The following is a 22,566-nucleotide window of genomic DNA, read 5'->3' on the forward strand; positions in this document are numbered from 1 at the left end:
TCAAACCACACCCACACAGGTGTGATGAAGCAGAATCGTCAAGCGTCGCGCTTCACAGAGCATATCAAGCCAGACAGGAAGTCAGTCAGCAAAGCGGCATCGAGCATTCGGTCAGTTTTCAAAATAAAACGACCTGTGCAGACTGGGGATCTGCGGCACGACAAAATAGGAAATATTAACAATAAACACACAGACAAACAACGAAACGATTTACTTCCTCACCCACAACAGAAAAATGACAAAATAAACAATCTGTGCAAGTCAACAATATCAGGCAGGCATAACACTCTGCAAGATGGCAAAACGTCACACATGAGGTTACAGAGACGTGCCCAGTGAAATTAAGGTGCAAGCTAGCATGAAACATCATATCATATCATGCTTACTTAGCTAACTCCATGACTTAGTATTGTACAAGCTATGTAAGCCTGCATCACGCAAAGTAAGCCGGCTAACTCTATGACGCCATGAACCCCTGTCCAAGCATTCATTTGTTAATGTAGCCTGTAAATTTTGTTTTGAAACTCCATTTTGTTCTATGTCACATTCTGTATTTGACTATGTTTTTTGTGCTTTGTTGTGTTATCAGATTTTGTCCACACTGAAGTCCACACTCAGGACTTAGACTGTCAACCCACCACAGATTCAATCATCCTACTTTAACTGGACCCTCTAACCATATTTCTTTGTTGGTGACTTCCCACAAAAGGAAGCACGGGATGGCATGTGATGGGTTTAATAGTAATATAACTTTCACTTGACAATAGCCCAGTAGCTGGCCCTTTGCAGTAATTAGTCACAGTTCCTGGTAAACGAGCAGCACTGGAGCCTCATCTCTATCACATCTCATCTTTAAGAGACCAGAGGGCAGGAGGAGAGGCCCCTCGGACGAGCTGTGAGTGATTTTCTCACATTGGCAATACTTAGCGGCAGGACAGAGGAGGCTCTGTGTGCGTTTGACCCCAGAGCAGAGACGAGAGGTGGAGAAGCACATAAGTCACAGCGTCAGAATGAAAAAGAGACATATTCTCCACCAGGAATCAAAGTGCAGCTGCCAGTGAAGGATGAGACCATTCTGCATTCCTCTGCTGCCACTGCTGCTAATCAATGGCATTTCACGCCAAAGAAATTGCATTTCATGTGATTCCTAATTATATGATAATTCTTCCACATTCTCCAACATCAGTTTAAAAGTCTTCGTAGTGATTTGAACACCGAACTTAAAAATAAATAAAAAAACATCAATGAAAGCTGAGAAAGTCTGAAGTTGCCCTCTCTGCTCTGGTTTCAAACCAACCTTCAGTTTCACATCACAAATCTGAAGCACATGCCTGGTTTTTCTCCGCAACGCTATAAACTGTCCTCATGAATGCACTGGACTGTATATCACGCTGGATAAAATCAATCACACAGCGAGGGTTTCCACGATTCCACATGTACTCCAGCAGCTCTGCAGGTGTGCCTCATGCCAAAGTCTGGACACCACATCTGGCACATCTGTAGGTTTGGTAAATCCAGGCCTGTCTTTGAAGCCTCACCTTGTTACCATCTTATCAGTGTCAGATACCATTTCCTCCGGTGCTGTTTTTGTTTTAACATCTTGGATTCAGCCGCATTAATGTCTTTTTCGACACTCTCTAGGATCACAGATTTGCCGGCTGGATGTCCTGCAGCTCTGTGGATGAATCACGTTAAAAGCTTCGCTCCTTTGATATCATTTTAAAGATACAAAGATATCTCTTAAGTTCTTTAAGGCCATCTTATTGGCCTGAGACCTTGTCATATAAGTTCCCTCTAACTTTAAAAAAAAAACAGACATTTGATCCATGTTGATAAGGATGACTTAAGCAGAAAACCATGTACGTAAATTATTTATAAAACCATACGCTGGCGTGGAAATCAACTTATCTTCAAAGCAAAGTCTGTGATTTTCCTGCTGGTTATGTATTGCAGTTCGGAGCGCATGTGCATCCGAGCCTGTGGTGAACTTTGTATGAGTTTTATGAACAATGTGCAGCGGAACAGAAACAATCTAAAGACTAAGTTCAAGTATAAATCTAAGAACATTTCTAAATGAGGCCCATGGTTTGAGATGGTGTTATTTGTGACAGTATAATACCACTATAATCTCACCATATTACATTCCTTAAAGAGTCAGAGACAAACCTCGGCTCTCATCCTCCTCATCTATGTGAACAAGAGAAAAAGAGTGGAGACACTGTACGTAAAACTAAGATTTGTATTTAAGGTATTAAACAAGCTGTTTTTCAGGATGCAGCATCCACAACTTTAAACCGTTTTCTTCTCAGGTCGTTCACAATGGACTCGTAACTTAGGACTGAAATACGAGTCACAATCTCTCCAGTGGTCAAACTTGTTAAAACTGTATTCTGTCACATAGTGCAGACACTGCTCAGACATCTAAAAACAACAACAGTCTTAAGTGTTCCTCATGTGAGAGCTGTTCGTGGTTTTCATGAACATAAATCACACAATTTTCTTACAAATAAGCAAAGTGGAAGTTTTGCAATGTCAGTGAAGTTAATGAATTTTGGCCCGGATGCATTTTGTAACACACATATGGCCCATATATCACACACCCCCATATCCCATCTGACAGTGCGAATGGTGTCGATTTCGACATTTTGGTAAAACTCCACACCCCTGCGACGCCTAAGAATGATCACTATTTCTTAAAGCCAAGAGCACCATGTAGAAAACCATCGTTTTGACATCGGAGTCGGTGTGACTGACAAGAAGGAACAGCTGGTCCAACTTGGGGCCACTAAACAACCTTTGAACCAGAGTGAGGAAAAAAAAGGTAACTGGAGTATTTCCAGGATTCAAACATTTCTCCCTCAAAGAGAGAAACTGGCAAAGAACTGCTCATACAATCAACACATTCACTGTCTTTTAATATTAAAACTAATTCATGCACTGTAGAAACTACTTGTGACATTGATTTGATATGCAGACAGAAAAAATGCCATTTGCTGTATATGGTTTGTACTCTTGGTTGCTGTGGCCAGCATCATTTTCCCATAAATGCAGCTTTTATCGCCCATCAGATCCACTTATTTAGCCTCAGGATGGCTTTAAGGTTGCTTGTTTAACTGTGTATCTCTGTTGAAGTAAAGGTTTATTTAAATGCTGTATGAACTATGGCCTTTTTCTAAACTTAAGGGAACAGTTCCCCCCAAAATGAAACTTCCGTCATTATCTACTCAACCTCATGCCAAGGGATAGTCAGGTGAACATTTGCAGTCCACAAAACATTTCTGGAGTTTCACAACAAAACAAATAAATGATGTCTTTTAAAATCAATTTAGGATCTCGGGTCTTCCGAAGACTTGAAGCTATATCATGCTCTTTTGGGTTTTTTTTTAAAGGTTTAAAACAAGTCCTCATCTACTTTAGCTGTCCAAATCCTCATTTAGGGCTGAACTGTTCCTTTAACCCCGCTGTAATGAAAGCCTGGAAACACCGGCATTGGGTGGGGGAAAAAAAAGCTAATGTTACGAAACGTAATGTGTGATTTTGCAAAAATGTCCCATATTGATGATTCATGTCTATTGACAGGGTGGAATTTAGACACATTAAGCAACAAAGAGACGTGTTTAGGGTGGAGTGAATAAAACTTTGGATGAAACTTAAGTGAGACAGAAGAATACAGAAGAATCACGGCCCTTCCTGTGCGTCCAAACTGCAACTTGCACTTCTCCATTCTTAGACAAACAGCTGATCTGTCCAGTTTCAGAGGTTATATAAAGTCATACAAACCTCTGCGGCTAAACACAAACCGCAATTATTACTTTTGTGTATCAAAGTCAGCCAGACAGACACACAAAAAGTCCAGACTGCATGCTTGTGGGGAAGAAAAACACATAGTTGCAAGTGCATTTTTCTACTGCTTGTACTGCTGTACTCAATAAGAAATTAAATAAAAGGCATAAATCAAACTATTCAGCCCTCGACCAGCTCCCTGCACCTCTCAGAGTTTATTTAAGGCCTGATACAAGAATGTGCAGTTTGGCTTGGTTTGTTGGTTCAACCATGACCCAAGTTTAACTGAGCAAGTCACCCCACAGAGTAGAGTTACATTTATTACAACCTCACTGCACTCAAGTGTGCTGAAGTGTAACACATAATCTGGCAGGATAAAAAAAAGTAATCTAATTAAATATAAAACCGGGCAAGAAGTGATGATAAAGCAAAGTACTAGACAAGTTTGATGATCAATACTGCACCATCACACGGGGGCTTTAGCGCGTTGCTCCTGCAGGACCTCACAGTTTGAGCATATCAGCTTTCTTCCACTTGCCGGCTTCATAAAACCAGCTCTCCATGACTTTTAAATATCTTTCAAATGAAGGGATCACATAAACAGTCAAATGAATTGTGCTCTGAATACAATAGAGAGTGCAAGGTTCAAACCTGCAAAACGCTCAACTGAGAATGCGGCAGAACCCTTCATCCTGTTTGTGTCTTCATTTATTTTGACTGAAGCACCACACTGACCTCTGAACCCCTCTCACTGCAATAAAAAAGGCCTGAGGTCACTCATTTAACAGGATAGGGCATTTTGGCAGAATTTTACAATTTTCCAGCTTTCCAAGTGTCAGACAAATGAGAGGCTCTTAATATGATTTATGTCCCCACATTGTTTGCACATTGGTTTAATGGGGAGCTTATCCTCTCTGGGCTCAATTATCTAAGTTATCTTAGGGATCAGGTAGCAGCTTCTGTCAAAGCCTAATAACCTTCCCCAGTGCTGAGGCTTTTACACTTTGTGCTCATTATCCTTGCCTTGATGTTTTATCAACTATTTTCACAGCCACAAAAACCTACGTGAGGAAAGTGGATATTTGCAGATGTATAAATCAGCCGTGACTGTGGCTGTGAATGTGTGTAAACAGGTCGTAGATAGGGCATTTGATAAGATCTAATTTAGTGCAGCACAACATATTGCTGTTATTTGATATTTATGATTAGTAGGAATGATCATTTTTTACTGAAAAAAATCCCAAATGTCCAGTAGATCCATTTCAGCAGCATATTTAGTCCAAAACAGTATTCCATGATTAAATGGTGATAAAATGTCAGATCTTGAGACGGCAGCTGTTTGATTAACAGCTCATTTGAGCAGATATGAGCTCCTATGCCCGCCCTAGAGCCTACAATAGCCAATGAGTGATTGTGTAGACCAGTGACCCACTCTCTTTTCTTTCTCCTCTCTCCTGAGCTACTTACACACCAGCCTCCGGATGACTGATGCATCATGTAGCAATGAGATTTCAAATCCAGAAAGTTTATATCAGTTTTTAAAGCTCCAAACTTGGAAATTATGCAAGTTTATGTAGTTTTATGCGTTTTTAGGCTGATTTTCCACCTAAGCATTTGTTTTTTTTACTATTTCAAATAGAGAAAAAGTTAGTGTAAATAAGGAAATAAAGAACTATAAGAGTTTTTGCCCCTGTTACTCTCAAGCAGGGGTATTTTGAGGTCATAAAATGGCATTCTTTTGCCAGGCACCTGGATATTTACTCAAAAAAAACAACCTTTCTTGAGTGTCCATTTTCAGTGGTATCGTTATCTAATTTAAACTTGGGCCATGTAAGGTGTGGACCCATTGTGTTTTCCAGCTAATAGTTGCAGTTAAAGGTCATCCGTAGGCTTATTTTTGCATCAAAAAATGTAGTCAAGAAAAACAGATTCAGCCTCCTAAGCGATAGGCATTTCAGGATAATTTTACATAAATTCCAGGAATGGCAATGACAAACATCATATGTGTAGTTCATTACGCAATTCAAACGGGATAAAAATTGTGTAAAGGAAGGTCAGGAGCAAGACTTACAAAACCCTGAGGACAACTGTTTGATCATGTAATCGCTCCAATATAACAAAAACCAGCCTTTTCTAGCAGCTTAGTCACAACCTGTTTATGGGCAGCAGCATTTTTTTGCGATTCTTGTCAGCAGCTGGGAAGTTTATAATCTCAACAATGAAATATTTCCAAATTGCACACATGTAGAACACGAGTGAATTCAGACGCTCTGGCTCTACAGTTTGTCAGCGTCACCAGCAGTGAAACAGTAACCCTGCTTTAACCAAAATAACACATGATGACAACAGGTCATTAAGTAGTGACAGTGAACTGACCTGAGTGGGCACATGTGTTGTGTGTATGTGTGTGTGTTTATCCGTGTCCGTCTGAGTGTGTTGTCAGGACCGTGAGGGCACCAGGTGTACGCAGCTGTCCCTCTGATCCAGGAGCTTCAAAGGCTGTTAGAGCAGCAGTCAGTGTTAACACTCAGAGCAGAACTGGCTCTTCAGATGCTGCGTTAGCTAAAGGTGAGCTCCAAACGGCCTGATATGAATGGATTTGCCCTGCAGCCACATATGGAGCAGTACATCAGAGTACAGTAAAGCTGTCCAGTATGTGTTGATCCCTCTTACAGATGAAATGCATCATTGCACATCTGCAGACAAGGCTGATCTTGTGCTCGGGCTCTCTGTTGGACATCAGTGATGGTGTGTTTCTTGTAAAACCAAACTATGATGAATAATGTTGCAAGAAACTGGACAAATAAGGAAAATCTGTTTTCTGAAAGCAATTATTTGATTTGCCCATTTCAAGCCAACATGCACACAACAAAAATGGTTTTCCTTTGGGGGAGAAATGTGGAGAAAAGTGCATTTTCTCATTGTTCTGATAAGCGGAGACAAAGAACAAAGCAGAATATTAACTTCCTTCCTTCCCACTTTGGCAACAAAGAGTGTTGATTATAAGATATCATTCAACACGGCTCAGCTGCAGATTGTTTCTTCGCTCGAGCTACATTACACAAACAATGATTTGCTGCTACTCAGTGAACGCACACAAAATGGCCTTGATGACAGCAGCACAAAGTCCTGGCAGCTTTCTCCACCAGTAACAGCCCCCCTCTCCATCACTGGTTCGCCTTATTGACCCAGGTAATGGTGATAATGGATGTTATTCACATCAAGAGGAAGATCAAACAGTAAAAGGAAACCCTTTGCTTCTACAATTCATGCTCCCAAGTGCAAAGCTTCAACCCCATTATATGGCTCAGCAGGGAAACACCGGATCAAAACACTGTACATAAAAAACAAAATCGCCTGAAAACAAATGCAGCCTCTCTTCTGCTTTCATGGTCTAACACTCAGAAATACATTGACTAATTGGAAAAGTGTGTTTTCTTGTTTTCTTCACATTTAATCAACTTAAAACCTTACAGTGCAAACAACAACACAAAGGTATTGGTGGAGTGTCACTTAAAATGGGGGCAGTACGAAGCCGTTGATGGCGATTTCAGCTCATAAAAAACACCTTTAAACAACTTACAAAATCACTATTATACTGCTGTACATACAATTTTAGTTAAGTTAAATGTATTTGTTAACTCAAGATCATGGGTATGTCATTATCTTGGAGTAACAAATGTTGTTTTCCAGACTAACAAGATCATTTTCTTGAGATTTTGAGAAAACAAGCTTCATTATCCCGAGATAACGAGATAAATTAATCTGTTCACACTTTATTCCTTATAGCCTAATGTTTATTAGGTCATAGCAACAAGTGTAGCAACTGAATGTCAGATTAAGGAGTACCCAATATTTATGGCAAAAATTCATTAAAAGTTCATATGGTTTGCTTTTGCTTTGAAAGCCACCCACACAGAGCAGTGTGTGTGTAAAGATCCACTGAATCCTTTTAAGTCGTTTTCTCATGAAAATGTATTTTTAAAACAACATTTATCTTGTGTTAATGAACTAAACAACTTGTGATCTCGAGAAAACATTCTGCTTCAGATTCTGATACTGAGGGCAGGACGTTACTGGATCTTTTTAAAATAAGGTCAGGGCATTACTACAGAGTGACAGTGATAGTCTCACAGTAATTGTCTGAGGGCAGCCTTTGTAAGTTTTGCTGAGCAGCAACAGCCACAAGTGGTAATCACTGTACAGATTACTGGATAATGGGTCACTACATTTCCCTAGATTCTGTTAAGACAGTCACTTGATGTCATCATTGGCCAACCTGACTGAGAGCAGGTCAAACCAGACCATAAGCGAGGCATAAAACCACTGAAGGGGGAAAAAACTCCTAATTCTCAGATGTTATCTGTAAATGTGAATGTTTTCGGGTTTCTTCACTCCTCTGTGACAATTAACTGAATATCTTTGGGTTGTGGACAAAACAAGACATTTAAGGACGTCATCTTGGGCTTTGGGAAACACTGATGTTTCACCATTTTCAGAGATTTTATAGAGGAAATAATGAATCAATTGATGGAGAAAATAACCAACAGATTCATCAACAATGAAAATAATTGTAAATCATGAAAACAGAGCAACAGTAGCACAAAAGGAAAGCTCTTATTAGCCTTTTATGGTGAAACTTTAAGTCCTTTCAAAGTAAGAGACAGACACCCATAAACTCCACCTCTCTTCCGTGTTTAAGAACAGTTGTACAGATATATGCACAGGGTTTCCTGTTGTTTTCAGCTCTATTGTCCTTTGCTTTTCTATTAAACTCAGCTGTACTTTACATTTCTGTGGCACAAGACTGATATTCTCTTGCCTTCATACTGTTTCCTTTCTAAATTCCACTGGGGCTCTGGATTATGTTTCACTAATCCTAACAGCTGTAAATTCACCAAAACAATTTTAGACGTCTCCAGATTGATGCTGCACTGTCACGGCCCAGATCAAAAACAGTGGTGGACTGCTCCTTTTCTGCGTGGTCTCCTGAGGAGTCTGTTGCATGGGAACACAAACAGAGTGCCTGAACAGCTCAGGGCTTTATTTCAGGACACAGATAAGACACCATGTGCCCATGACGAACTTTCTCCACAAAGGGACATCAGTTGGCTACCAAGACGCATAAGACAAAGAATTTGTGATATTTATACAAGAAATACACTGATGTATCTGCAGAGACATGCTTGCAATGACAAAGGGTGAAAGTGAGAGCGAAATTTCAAAGATCCAAGTCCTCCAAACTCATTTTCAATCAATTATGTCCAACCTGCTCCATGCAAAGCTGCTCATATACATAGAAATGACACAGTCCCAGTCCTGAGCTGTAGATATGTTCCGGAAAAGAGGTCTGAATTTAGGAATTTCCATTTCAAACTAGCTCCGCTCTGCTGATCCTCTGCCAGATTACTCTGCCTCAATTTTCTCGAGACACAAGGCCATTTATTGTCTGCGACCAGCTCGCTTCTTCTGAGGAGCAGCAGTTGTTTTGAGGCACATGAAACCGAAGCAGCAGCAGAAAGTAGCGACCTTTAAATGAGCGAGGTCTAATGTGGCCGCTCTTTGGCCTGGCTTGATTAGCAGATGTCACAGGAAGTGAATGGTATCCTTATCGGGGGTCACCACTGCAGTCCAGCAGTATGTCCTCTGATGTCATCAGGGGCTAGACGGAGATCTGGGACAGACAGTCACACCAATTTGTGCGTGTGAGGGGAGATAAACTGACCATAGACTGACTACAACAGCTTTTTCCCCTCCAACTGTGATCAAATAATCTGGTGTGAAGTTTGTCACAATACTTTCCTGCCCAAATATCGGGATACACGATATCATTGGAGATGGGCCCGATCCGATCCAATATAGACGTCATTCACTCATCGGATCTCGAATGGGGAGGGCCAATCCACTTACCAATCCAGATTCCAGTCCGCAGCTTGCGCTGGACCATGAACACGCTGTAAAGTAGCATGAGACACATCACAGATCCAGATTCCTTTCCACATCTTACCATGAACCCGCAACAACTTTCTGCAACTGCAGTCTGCTGCTGAGTGAGCCATTAACGTTAGCTGTTGGTTAACCAAAATGTCCTTAGTTTGGAGATATTTTAGTCTATAAACGCATAAAAACAAGACAGCGACATGTAATGTATGTAAAGCCAGCATGCCGAAGGTCGGAGGTACAGTTGCGTCGTACAGTACCACCAGTTTAATCGTGCACCTACAGAAGTTTCACGTGAAATAGTACCACAAGTTCATGCAAGCCAACAGCCAAATAGACACCACCAGGCAGAAAACTCTCACTGATGCTTTCCGCGAAAAACTTCCAGTCGACAACCCATACCCGGTGTGTATGTGAAGCCCCAACATAAATATAATACATTCAAAGTCATTGCCTTTATTTATATATAAATAAATATTCGTCATCTTTGATCTTGGGTTTTTGGCCTGTTGATCAGGCAAAAGCAAAAATTTGAAATTTGAAACTGCGATGGATATTTTTCATTATTTTTTTACATTACAGCAACACTATGTAGAAAATGGCATCTTGTGCGATTTGGCGCCCCCAACACTGAAGTTACATAGTGCAGAAACAAGTGATAGGGGGGCGGAGTGGCTGAGACAGAGACACCATTCACCCCATTACAAGACACTGTACCATAAAAGCTGTTATTTTAGGGGGGGAAAGTTACATAATGTGGCTTTAAATAAACTAAACTGCTCATAAATGAATAGGAATCCAACACAGTGGAAACAGCTCTCGTGCCAAATTTCTAACTGTCATGTTGATACCGTTGTCCAGACAAACAACTTTACTTGAGAGATAAACAAATGTAATACAATGAATGGCGGGGCAGATTATGGATTGGAGGTGAAGGACAACAGCAGCACAGGAGTGAAGAAAGCCAGAAAAGAAGAAAAGGAAGTGGACTTGATAAGAGCAGGGAGGGCTGGAGGAGATCACGGACAATGGTCGGGCTGAAGTCAAACAGGAGATTGACTCACGTGGTCGAGGAGTAACAGGGATAAGGAAAGGTGAAGGTGTGTGGAGGGCAGGAGAGGAGGGAAGTGGAGCTCACAAAGAGGAAGGGGTGGAGGGAGGAAAGCACACGTTGACGTGTCTTGTTTCAACAAACAAGTAAAAGCACACCAACAAAAAATAAAAAGTTCTTTCAAAATGCGGACAGCTGAGAGACACATAACACCACGTATAAATCTACTCTCACACGATCTCTTCTAAAAATAAACATTCATCTGCACCTCGTCAGATGACATCCAACTTGTTTTTATTATAGTCCCACGTAGTCTGATGATAAACTGCACAGGTGGACGGCTTTCTCTCACTCTTAACCTGTGCAGCAGAGCTGAACTCACTCTCGGAATGTGCTGTGAGTTTCTGTGTGTTGAGACAAGAGCTGACAGAAAGCAGACGGAGAGCTCCCTGGCCACAACCGGACCGGACCTCTCTGTGTCATAGGATAAAAATACATGCAGCAAACTATCGAAACTAACTTCATTTGCCATGGAAATTAGAAAAGATCAACGTCTCATTCAGGTCATTTCAATTCAAATATTTTACAACTAAGCAGATATTGATTTGTCACTTATCTTCCATTCTTTTAAAGGTGCACTGCGTAGTTTTGGGGAAGAATTTTTCATCAGAACTAAACTAAATCAACAAAGTAAACAAACTCTTTATTTTCATAAATACATTCATGATTGAATAAACAAACTGACCTTAAAGGACAACACAATTTCATGCTGTTTTACTTGTTGATATGTGGCAGACCCTGCCACCTGTCTGGCTTCAAACAGTGTTCAGGGGACCTTATTTTCCTCTGAGAACAGCTTGTTCATTCAGTTATGGAAATAAAGACATATTTCTGAGTTTTGATTTCTTTTACAAAACTACACAGTGTCCCTTTAAGTTTAAATTCCTGCATTTATTTATTTTTTTGCTTCACAACACCTGCACACAACACACCCAGCCACAGCCTTCATTCTTCATGTCTTCCTTCTAAAATCTACTTCCTGTGAGGACTTTTAAAAGTCAGGACACTTGAGAAATCAGTTTACAGTGGCTGGATAGTTTACTACTCTAGGAGGATTTTTTTTTTTTTTTAACTGAAATCTCATGTAAGCAAAAGAGGACTGTGCAGCTCCACATCTTTGCAGTGTAACTCCCACTGGAGCTGACAGCATGCTGACAGGAGGTAAAGTTTCTGTGCAGGCAACAGTTGAACCTCTAGAATGGTACCTTTACCTCACATACATGATGAGAAGTTGGACAAAATCCAGTCTGAGCTGTTGAAACATCACACACAATGCAGTCCATTCATTCCTACTCTCTTCCTAAGTGTTTCTGTGCTGCATCCTGACACTCAAACAGTGCGGAGCAGCTTTATCCCGCCGACAACAGTGCAAACCCCTGGTGCTGCACGGATCCAGTCATGTTTTTTCGGGCACTCACCTCCCCAGGTGTGAAAGAGGACCAGAAGTCCGACGAGCAGAGAGGCAGCGTCCCGTACAGCCATGGTTGTTTGGTGGGTAGTGCAGCTGTCCGTGCTGGGGTGTGTGTGGAGGGAGTCTGACAGGGACTGGTCCTCCTGGAAACTGTATGAACACACACACACACAGAGAGAGAGAGAGAGAGAGAGAGAGAGAGAGAGAGGCGCGGGGAGGCAGATGATGCAGGAGGGGCAGAGACTGGAGGTCTGCGCTGTAAAAAATGTCCGTCTGCTCGAAGGATTCAGGCGCAAAACTAACCCAAAAGGCGACCTATTCTCCAAACTTTAAACATCTCTGTCTCCACTCTTTTAAGTGGCTTATTTATTTATATTAATAATACAAACATGAGTCCAGTGCCTGAGTTCAAATGGTGTCTGTAGCTGGATATTTTTTGCAGTGTGCAATAGGAGGAACTTGAGTGAGAGCAGCAGGAGGGAGGAGGTCTGGAGAGAAATAGTGTGAAGTTATAATTTACAGCTTTTTTGTAGTTTCCCAGACTCCAACGTGATACATTTCACCACCAAGAGGATCACTGCTCGTGTTCTCTCAACGGGAAACCATGTCTGGTGAAAACAAGCTCACCCTGACTTGATTCGGTGAAGCCTGGTGTGAAAAGGTGTGGCCCCTCTTTAGCAGGATTTGGTTTATTTTTGATTTATTTAGTTTTTGTGTGTCGGAGAGGGGATATATGGTGGCAGTGAGCCGGAATGATGGCGAGCAACGTGTAAGAATTGGCCACCTGTCAAATTCACACTAAGACAATAAGGCCTATCACCTGAGTTACTGCAAACTTCGGCTGCCCTTAGCTAGTTAGCTCAGTTAGCCGTGCAGTTAGCGGTTGGACTGGGAAGTGTTAGCATGCTAACTTCAGTAGATACCACTGCAGCACAGTATATTGACATCATAATGTCAAAACGTTCATTTATTCACATTCTGTGTATAATTTTAGTTGTTTTTTTTGGAAGTTTTCAATCAAAACTCTCACAATTGATGGTGTAAGGACAGAGGATGTCATTTCACTGTACAGATTGTAAGCCCACTGAGGCAATGTGATTGTGATTTTGGACTATATAAATAAAATTTATTTCAACCCTTTATTTTGACATTCTGCCCGTTTAACTCCATCCTGGACAAAACGTCCTCCTGCTCCATGGTGAACTGATGCAGCTGCAGAGGATCTTTAACCTCCAACTCATTACCTGTCACAAAGGTGAAACACCTAAACCCTCTCTCTCTCTGATTTGTATATGTTAACTGTGTGCCGAGGATTATTCGCTCCAGGATTTAAGAATATAAAATAGTTCATTCATATTTGGATGATGGATATTTTTTTATGCAGTAGCATGTCAAGATGCAGTAGGTCGTTTTTTGTTGTGAAGGTCCTTAAAACAATCTCAGTCTGCTTCTGAGCTGCAAGAACACACTTTAATATGCAACTTCTACTGCTGGGGGTCTCTCGGTCAAAACAACGAAAACAAAGACATAGCTTGACTCACTGACTTACTTGAATATGACTCCGTCTCTGTGTTGGCTGCCAAGCTTAATATGGACATCATAAGGGGGTTGAGTAAGACTCCCTACAAAAACCATGTATAAACATGGTGCCTGCCAGAGGACGTCAAATAATTTACATGATGCTGACCTCCTGCACTTTAGCTGCAGAACTCCAGTCTCTGACATGTAAAGCAGTTTAACGGTACACATGATTTTGACTGCTATCTACAATGTTTGCCAAACTGTAAAAAAGCACCCACGTATTCCTGGGATGTGCGCACTGAAAACAAATTCTCAGAGTGTCAGAGGGCTGCAGGAAAATGACACAAAATACTGCGCTGTTGACACTCTGGTCAGATACCAGACCACTGTGGCTCGCTTGATCCAAGTCAACATAATTCAAATATTTAGTCAGCCCAGACTGGAGAGTAGCACAGTACACAAACACAGGAGCTTTAGCCTTTCAATATTAGGTTAGATTTTAGATGAGTCAAACTCTCTCAACCACGGACTAACAGGTTAACGATGCCTAAAGCCTAACTTATAGACTTTTAAAGCTAATACAATATCAGTATTAGAGGCTAACAAAATTTAATGGGGTTAGATATCAACCAATAACATAAACACATTTGTTAAAGGAGACATATTTTTTCTCAATTTCAGGTTCATAATTTTATTTTGGGTGACTACTAGAGTAGGTTTACATGCTTTAATGCTCACACATCTGTTACATCATACTGTCCAGTCTAACAGCACTGTTTTCCCCCTCTGTCTGAAACGCTCTGTTTCAGCTCCTGTCTCTTTAAGGCCACGCCTCCCAAAAACCCAGTCTGCTCTGATTGGTCAGCCCACACACACCTGAGCCAGCAACAGCAGAGCAGCTGTGCTAAATAACTTCTTGCGTGCCAAACTAGCCACTCGGTTTAAATTATGCAAATGTATGACATGGTGATGTAGTGTGATGTCACAAAGTCACAGAATTAAAGGCGGGACTATTGACCAGGCGTTTCAGGAGCAGTGTTTTCTATTGGAGAGAGGAGCTCCTGCTGGTGCAAACTTTGAGTTTTTTAACTTTCAAGATCTTTTATATTGTACAAGAATATTGTATATTATATATATTGTACTGGTTTGTGCTTAGTTTACGTGTTTGCTCTTGGATTATTCCTCTTTTGTTGTAAGCCTTTGTCACCTGCCTTTTTGTTGCTTGTATTTGGAATTTGGATTTTGTGGACATCAGCTTTATTCTATTAAAGCTCTTTTTTTGTTCTTTTACCTGCCTGCCGAACAACTCCTATGTACAATAAACAAAATATGGAAGAATAAGCGACGGTACAAAATATGAAGAGAGGCAAAATCTAAACTGTCTTTTGCAACACATTTAAACACTTTTCTCTGTATTTATTTTATATGAGGTTTACCAAGTAACTTTGTCGTCCATTATGTCGTCCAAAACATTCTTTTAATCGGAACCAAAAAATTGCAAAGTGTCCATTAGTCTCATAACTAGTCTTTGATAGTGGTGTTGAACTGTGCTTAAAAAATATTTCTTTGAGCGTTGCTCAGCTGCAGTACTAAAAATGCTCCTCAGTCGAGGCTGGCACAGCCGTGATCACCTGATCAGAAGATCTGAGGGACCAAGTGTGTTACAAATGATACAACACCTCCCCAAACGTTGTCCAGACAGTGATAAAAAAAACAACAACCTTAAACTGCCTGTACAGCTACAACAGTCGTTTAATCTTAGTATTATTTAATCCCATGTGAACTCTCACAGTCTGTCCGGTTTGACACAGATCAAAGAGTGGTGGGACGCACATTGTACACTGATCTCTATAACCTTTGCTGCTGGAAAACACTGCTGTGTCTGCCATCTGTGCCTGCCAAATGGATTGCCTGTAAGCGCAGGTCACAGCCACATAGGAAGGAGCCAGCAATGATATCAAACTCACTCCAGCGAAAGAGTCCACAGAGGAGAGAGGAGGTCTGCTTCTGGCAGCAGCGCACAAACAGCTGGACAGTGAAAATCCAGACAGATTTCCAGAAGGATGGAGCAGTTATGGTTGGTTTTGTTTGAGCCTTTTCCACATTATTGTGTAAAAGAGGAAGTGAAGACACTGGCCAGCACAGAATGGTTCATTTACTTCATGTGCTTTTATGTTTCTGGGTGGATGAGGATATTTGGTGAAGGTTATTATCATGTTTGAAGAGTATTTGCTTTAGGTGTTCTCATCCTTTTCACTGCTCTATTCTAAGCTGTGTTTTTTTGGAAATGGTTTTTATTTGTTTTCATTTGGTGGCAACCAAATAAAGAGGCCGTGAGAGAGCTTCAGGGAGCCTTTTTTCTGTGTATTTCTCTGCCAAACTCTTACACAGTGAATGTAACTTACCCATTATTTTAAGATAACAATGTCAAGTGTTTATTTGTCACTTTTAAGTAGCTGTTTCCACGTCTCTGTGTTTTCATGCGCTCTCAACACATAGTGGCCTTACAACTCAATTTGTAGATGTATTTTTTATTCATATTCTAATTTCTATTCTTCAAAATGTGTCGATCTGTCCTACACTCTGTCCAGGTAGCCTACTCCCAAACAACTGCAGACATTCCCACCTTGGGTTCAAATGCCCCTGCTTTCAAATCACAGCCTTTAACAAACAATTGTTTTTCTTATAATGATATAATGGCAAAAAAAATCAAAAGTCCCTGTACAGTTCTTTGGACAGGTGGACAGCAGATATAAAACAGAAAGGCAGAACAAAGCATGAGTGCTTTGAGTTGAAACACTCTGTTCACCAGACACGGCTGGTGTTCTGTTTTTCCTTCCCTCCTAAAGTTATCAGAGGGGATCTGTTGGCACAGATACTGTACCCATAATGTTGCTCTGTTTTGATGGAAATGCGAGGCCAATACTGATAACACATCCTAACATCAGTCTCACTCTGCTGTTAATTGGGTTTTTTGTTGAAGGAAAATCAACACAACATCCTCTCTGGATCGCCGTATCGCTGCCACAGAGAGGGTAACAATCGCAATTGTTTGACCCCTTACAATCAGCTTTGTACATGAGAAGTTCATGTTATCAAATAAAGTTCCTGTTGAATATGCATCATTAGTTTCTATTTAGATAACAGTATTTATCAAAACAAAGTAAGATGTAACCTACAGAAAACAGAGATTTTTTGTTTTTATTAAAAAAAAAAGAGAGAGATCATATATGAATGTATGTAATGGTGTGAACCGGCATGTTTATGTTTCATTTCCTTTGCGTTCCAGTACAGTCCTCATGGTTTGCAGCGATAGCAGAGTACTAACTGTTCTCAAAACAACTACATTGTTCAGCCACTCAAGGTCAGTAAATTATGACCAGATCTTGAAGGCCGCCGCGAGACCTTGGGTGTGGCACAAGGTATACAGAAGTACAATTTAACATATAAAATGTGAGGAAACTCAAAGAGAACCAAAGAGACCCATTACAATTTCTTGCTCACAAATTGCAAGAATGTCCCCTTTTCGCCCTTTATTTAATATGATACATCCTGGACAGGGCGTTTGGGAATATCAGGGGGCGATGGGTTTGGGAATGAGTCTGAAAAAGGAAAACAGAAGCAGGAAAAGCACTGTCCCCTCCCCCACAGAGTTCCCAGAGACTGCAAAGCCCTGAAGCACAATATAAGAGCATGTTTCACAATCTGCTGACAGGGGAAAATTTCCAGCGATCAACCACAAAACAAACCCAATTAATGCCTAATTAGATCTCAAACCTATTTTTCTCTTAATGGTTAAATTAGATCAACGGTTGCACACATAAGAGGTAACTTAGTATTTCAATTATGTGATACTTGATTTTAACCCTTGAACGTGGCTCCTTTAAAGGAACAATTCAAAACTTTGGGAGAGAGTCAGATGAGAAGATGGATAAACATAACTGTAGTTCAATATGGAGCACTGACTGTTTGAAATATGGACAAATTTTCAGGTTTGAAAAGTGAAGCAAATGCAGAAGCGCCTTAAAACTGCATTATTTCTCCACTGGTTTCAAAAAGAGGTCCAAATTATATGTAAGCTTATGAGAAAACGATTCTACTTCTCACTGGCTTTATTACCTCAGTAAACAGTTTTCTAACGAATTTCTGATCTCAATCACTAGTTTCAAGTCCTCTTCACTACAGAATGATGTTCAATTTGTAAATTGTGGTCCCGTTAAGGGTAAAAAAAGATGACGAAGCAGGGTATGCTTTAGGGAGGAGCTTATTTGAGATTGACAAGTCACTACTACCGCATGTCCTCAGGTTCTCAGTCAGATCCAATCGGTATCTTCCCCAGCACCCTCTCATCCAATTGGGTCACTTCTGGCTACAAAAAATGGTAACAACTGTAACGTCAAGCTTGAGGCTTCATAATTGTGACATCACAGTGGGTTTACATTTTGCAGCTAGGTAGCGTAGCTTAGCATAAAGAATTGAAACAGAGGCAAACACCTTGCCTGGCTCTATTAAAAAGCCAACAAAATTAAAATACCAACACCTCTAAAGGTGACTAATTAAAACGGTATATCTTTTCATCTAATCAGTAAAATAACACCCGTGTAAAAAACAACAAATTGCTGTTTGTTTGGGACCTTTATGTTAAAGGAGCAATACATAAAATATGGCCAGAGTTTTTTGTCTTAAACATTCAGAAATTGAACTAACAGCAGTATTTAGGGGGTTATGCCAGTGGTGAGATCGCTAATTGAGGAGATATTTTACACCTATTTTCCGTACCGAACCGAAAAATTCAACACCTGTGACCGTGTTGTTGCACTAACAACAACTGTCACAACAACTGTAGAAAACTGGTACTTGATTTGCATTGTAGAGCCATTCCAATAATTTATATGAATAATAATTTAAATCTCTGAAAGGGACCATTCTGCCCAACTTGTATCCTTAAGTACATTTAGCTGTTTTTGTACTTTTATTTAAGTGAAATCTCTCATATAGAACTTTTACTTGTAACAGACTGTTTACATAGCACTATTGATACTTGTACCCACCATGAGTATGAGCCTCTCGCCCACAAGATAACCACCTTTATCTCTACTGGCAGTATTCAACCTCAGTTTTACCTTTGAACTTGGCTCCTTTAAGATTTCCACTCCTGATGCCCTGACTACAGTGTCCTTACCATGTACCCCTGTGTGTGCCATTCCTTTGTGATTGATGAATACACACGACTTCTGTTTATCTCACCAGGGCTCACAGTGCTCTGCTCATGGGCTGAGTAAAGCCTGAAGGAAGGAAAGAGAGGAAAGAAGTCATTCTTTCCGAGCCACTGAGGCCAGACCCGGGAGCAAGTTGTTTTGGGGGGTAGTCTGCCCGGCATGAGAGACGGCTATTGTCCGAGCCGCTCTTGCGGACGGGGGGCTTTTGAGCGTGCACTGGTATGGTGAGGGGGCTCGGGGGAAGAGTGGGAGAGAAATTTGAATTTCTGCTAAAGTACGTCACAACAGCAGGGATTGTGACAAAGAGACACTTTGATAGCTACATGGGCCAAGAAATGAACGTTGCTTCTCCATGGTGATTATATGTACTATGGGGCATTAATCATAATAAATCCACCCACTGACATGTTTCTTCAGTGTTTCACCCTGGGAAGATTTCAGTATTAAGAAGAAGACAAAAGGAAGATGAATTAATAAAAGGTTAATGATTTCAGTTTAGAAATGCAATTACAAAATCTCAGTCATATCAAATCCTTTCTGTCTAAAATGTTCTTCTAAAAATCTGATAATTGTGTGTGTGTGGGGGGGGGGGGGGGGGGAAGCACCTGGGTGCATGCACACTTTCTTACATTTTTTACTTGTTTTTAGAAAAAGAGACTCAAAAAGGATGCAAACTTGGAACTTTCATACTTTTAAATAAAGCCTGCATACATCTATTTGATATATTGTATTTTGCTCTTTGACTCGTTTTACATAATAAAATCATGATGTAATGTTGGTTGTATCATGATCCATAAGCTGCGTGAGAATTATTGTTATTAATTTGTTAAGTAGTTCACTGACAGAAAATTAATTGAATGATTTTTTCTTCAGTTATTACAAAGAAGCAGTCAAGACTGACGAGTTGTCCTCAGTTTCATGGTAGAGCTGAAACGATCAGCAAAGTAATGATTAGTTAAAGAAAACAGAATATTCATTTAATTACAAGAAAATAAATGCTTTTTAATTAATTTAATGTGTTTCTTGCTTGTAATAAAATAAACAAATCTGCCAATGGAACAAAGTGAAAATGATCTCTAAACAACTCTCTACAACTCACTGTAATCTCACTTTCTTGGAGATTGTGTCTTACATTGAGTTTAATGAGATTTGTGACTAAAAATTAGACAATTATACTACATAGTTTTTGCGGTGAATGCCAAATGTTTGATGGTTCCAGCTGCTCACATGTGAGAATTTGCTCCTTTTCTTTTCCTTTAAAAAAGAAAGTGAAGTGAATATTTTGGTGTTTTCGACTGAAAAACGGGATGTTTGAAGACGTCTTCTTTGGCTTCGAGGAACTTTGATGGAAAAATGTTCACAATATTTGGATATTTTAGAGATGTAATGACATAATCTAATTAAGAAAATAACTAGTAGATTTATTGATAATGAAAGAATTGTTAGTTCCAGCTCAAGTTTTTGTATTTTTGGGCTGAAAACTATGACAATTTTGTCATCACTGTTAAAAACATATTTATGATTTAACAAAGGATCCCACTGAGCTTTTCTTTTTCCCCCCCCACAAATGCAGAATAATGAGTCATGATGCAGGAAGCAGCTACTACAGCCTCTATACTCATGAACATCCTGCAGATGCTCAGACAAGGTCCTGAGAAGACAACTCAGGGAGCAGGAATGTCACGCTGAGGGAACCTTCACGGTCTGAGTCATCCCATTCTTATCTCTCTGAGCCACATCAGTAAAGTTATCACTGTGACTTCAATGAGTCTTTTATCCCACTCCTCATTTTGCTACTTTTTGTTCTCAGTTTTCCACCAATGTCTCTTTCGCCCGCTCTGCGTGTAGAGGAGGCTGCAGTCTTGAGGCAGAGGGTTTCTGTGGAATTCGGGGTCCTGCTCCGGGTCTCGACCAGTCTGCACTCCAGTGATTTCTACTGTTTGGAGTTTGTGTTTTCCCAGAGAAGCTTCTGGTCTGCCGCCTACCCCCTGTCCGCTTTTTTAAAACACACACATGCACACATAAACACACAGAGATGTATTCTGAATGTAAATTGATGTGAGTCCAGTGTACTGGCTGGCAGCCAAAGTCAGCATTGAATCAGAGGATCTGAACTCTTAAGTCCCAGAATAAACCACAAAACCTGGGAACACAACACACAACTTCAAGTCACGGTAGAATGACAGATTTCAAGATTGTGGTGAGACAACCCAATTACTGGAATATAAAAAATATTGCTTCTGCGAACGTTTACATTTTTTTATGTTCCATTTTCACTTTTATGTTGCAACAACTCTCTGCTTACGACCTTGTTAGGTTTAGGCACAAATACCAGTTGGTTAAGGTTCGTTCATGTTTTGGCTTACCTGTTCTTCCAAAAAGACTGGAAAGTGTCCTGACATCTCACTAAAAATACAGTTTTCTGCAGCAAATTGTCCGAACGACAAATGCTGAAAGGCATTCTTGAGCAGCGGTCTCAAGCTGTCATCTTCCCCTTTTCCTCCAGACGTGACTGTCAGCACATAGATATGTAATCTGAACGTGACACTTATTCTAGAAATGTTGATATGACACATAAAACGTACAAATTTAGCAGAAATGTGAAAAACACTTTATTCTTGTGACTGAGCTGGTGACTCAGAGATGGTCACTGTGGACAGTCGGAAAAAGATCTTGTCGTGTGTTTGGAGTTTGCCTCAAACCATCTGAAGACTTCTTTTAAATCACTTCTTAAAACCCAATTCTACAGACTTGCTTTTATGTGAAGTCACCCTTTGTAAACTGATTTTTGGTCTTTCTATCCTTTTATTCCCTTTACTGTTCATAATCTATCTATCTGTCTCTAATGTGATGTCGTCTTCTTATTTACCGGGTCTTAAGCACAGAAACAACCCGTACAAGTCTTGTGAAAGTTTCCCAAATCTACGGTTAGCACTGGCCTTTCTCGGCTGGACCGCTAACTTTCTGGAGTCTCCTCTGCTAACTACTCCAATTTCTTTTTAATTGTCTTCTCCACATTCTGCAGGGTTTTGCAGGTAATCAACACTCTGTTCTGGTAATAGGGCTTTATTTTTGCAAAAGTCCGTTTTTTAAAAGTCTGATATCTGATATTTCTCACCAGAAGCCAGTTGTGTATGTGCAGGTGGTGATCACTCTCAGACTTTATGTAATATTTAGCTCTAAGTTAGAGATATTCAACAACACAAGTGGCTGTGAGTGTAGTAAATTAATTTAAGCTCCCTGTAGGGTCGACACGGAGCAGTAAAGAGTTGTTCCTGAGGAGTGGAAGAGCACACAAAGAGGTGGAAGGGTGGGTCACATGTTCACATTTCTTTTAAGGGTGGAAATGACCCAGCGGGTGAGAAGCCCAATAGCTGCAAACTGGTCATCTGTGGGCCCCCCCGGCTCCTCGTAGGAAGCACGTCAAGAGGCTGTTTGTCCTGCTGTCTCCATTTCATCCTGTTTTCTTGTTTCCCCTGTATGTAATTTATTTTAGTTTGTTTGATTATCTTAACTAAAAAGACAACTCCCAGGTCTGAGTTTAAGTTGGCTCGTAATCATTGACAAATGGCCGATGTCAG

General features: G+C 40.5%; 1 protein-coding gene across 4 annotated transcripts in view; it reads right to left on the reverse strand.

Annotated features, from left to right (window-relative positions):
• The window catches only part of mcamb (melanoma cell adhesion molecule b), a 38,914-nt gene extending 26,521 nt beyond the window's left edge, over positions 1–12,393 (reverse strand). For 2 of the 4 annotated variants that reach the window (XM_073491576.1, XM_073491585.1), the window contains exon 1: positions 12,253–12,372. In XM_073491576.1, the coding sequence (XP_073347677.1) occupies positions 12,253–12,316 (64 nt within the window). In that variant the 5' untranslated portion in view covers positions 12,317–12,372. Of the gene's footprint in view, positions 1–12,252 lie in introns of all 4 variants that reach the window. The other 2 variants (XM_073491599.1, XM_073491592.1) reach the window with 2 other exon arrangements.
• Positions 12,394–22,566: the final 10,173 nt, after the last annotated feature.

The sequence above is a fragment of the Pagrus major genome, chromosome 2, assembly GCF_040436345.1.
Source record: "Pagrus major chromosome 2, Pma_NU_1.0".
NCBI lineage: Eukaryota > Metazoa > Chordata > Actinopteri > Spariformes > Sparidae > Pagrus > Pagrus major.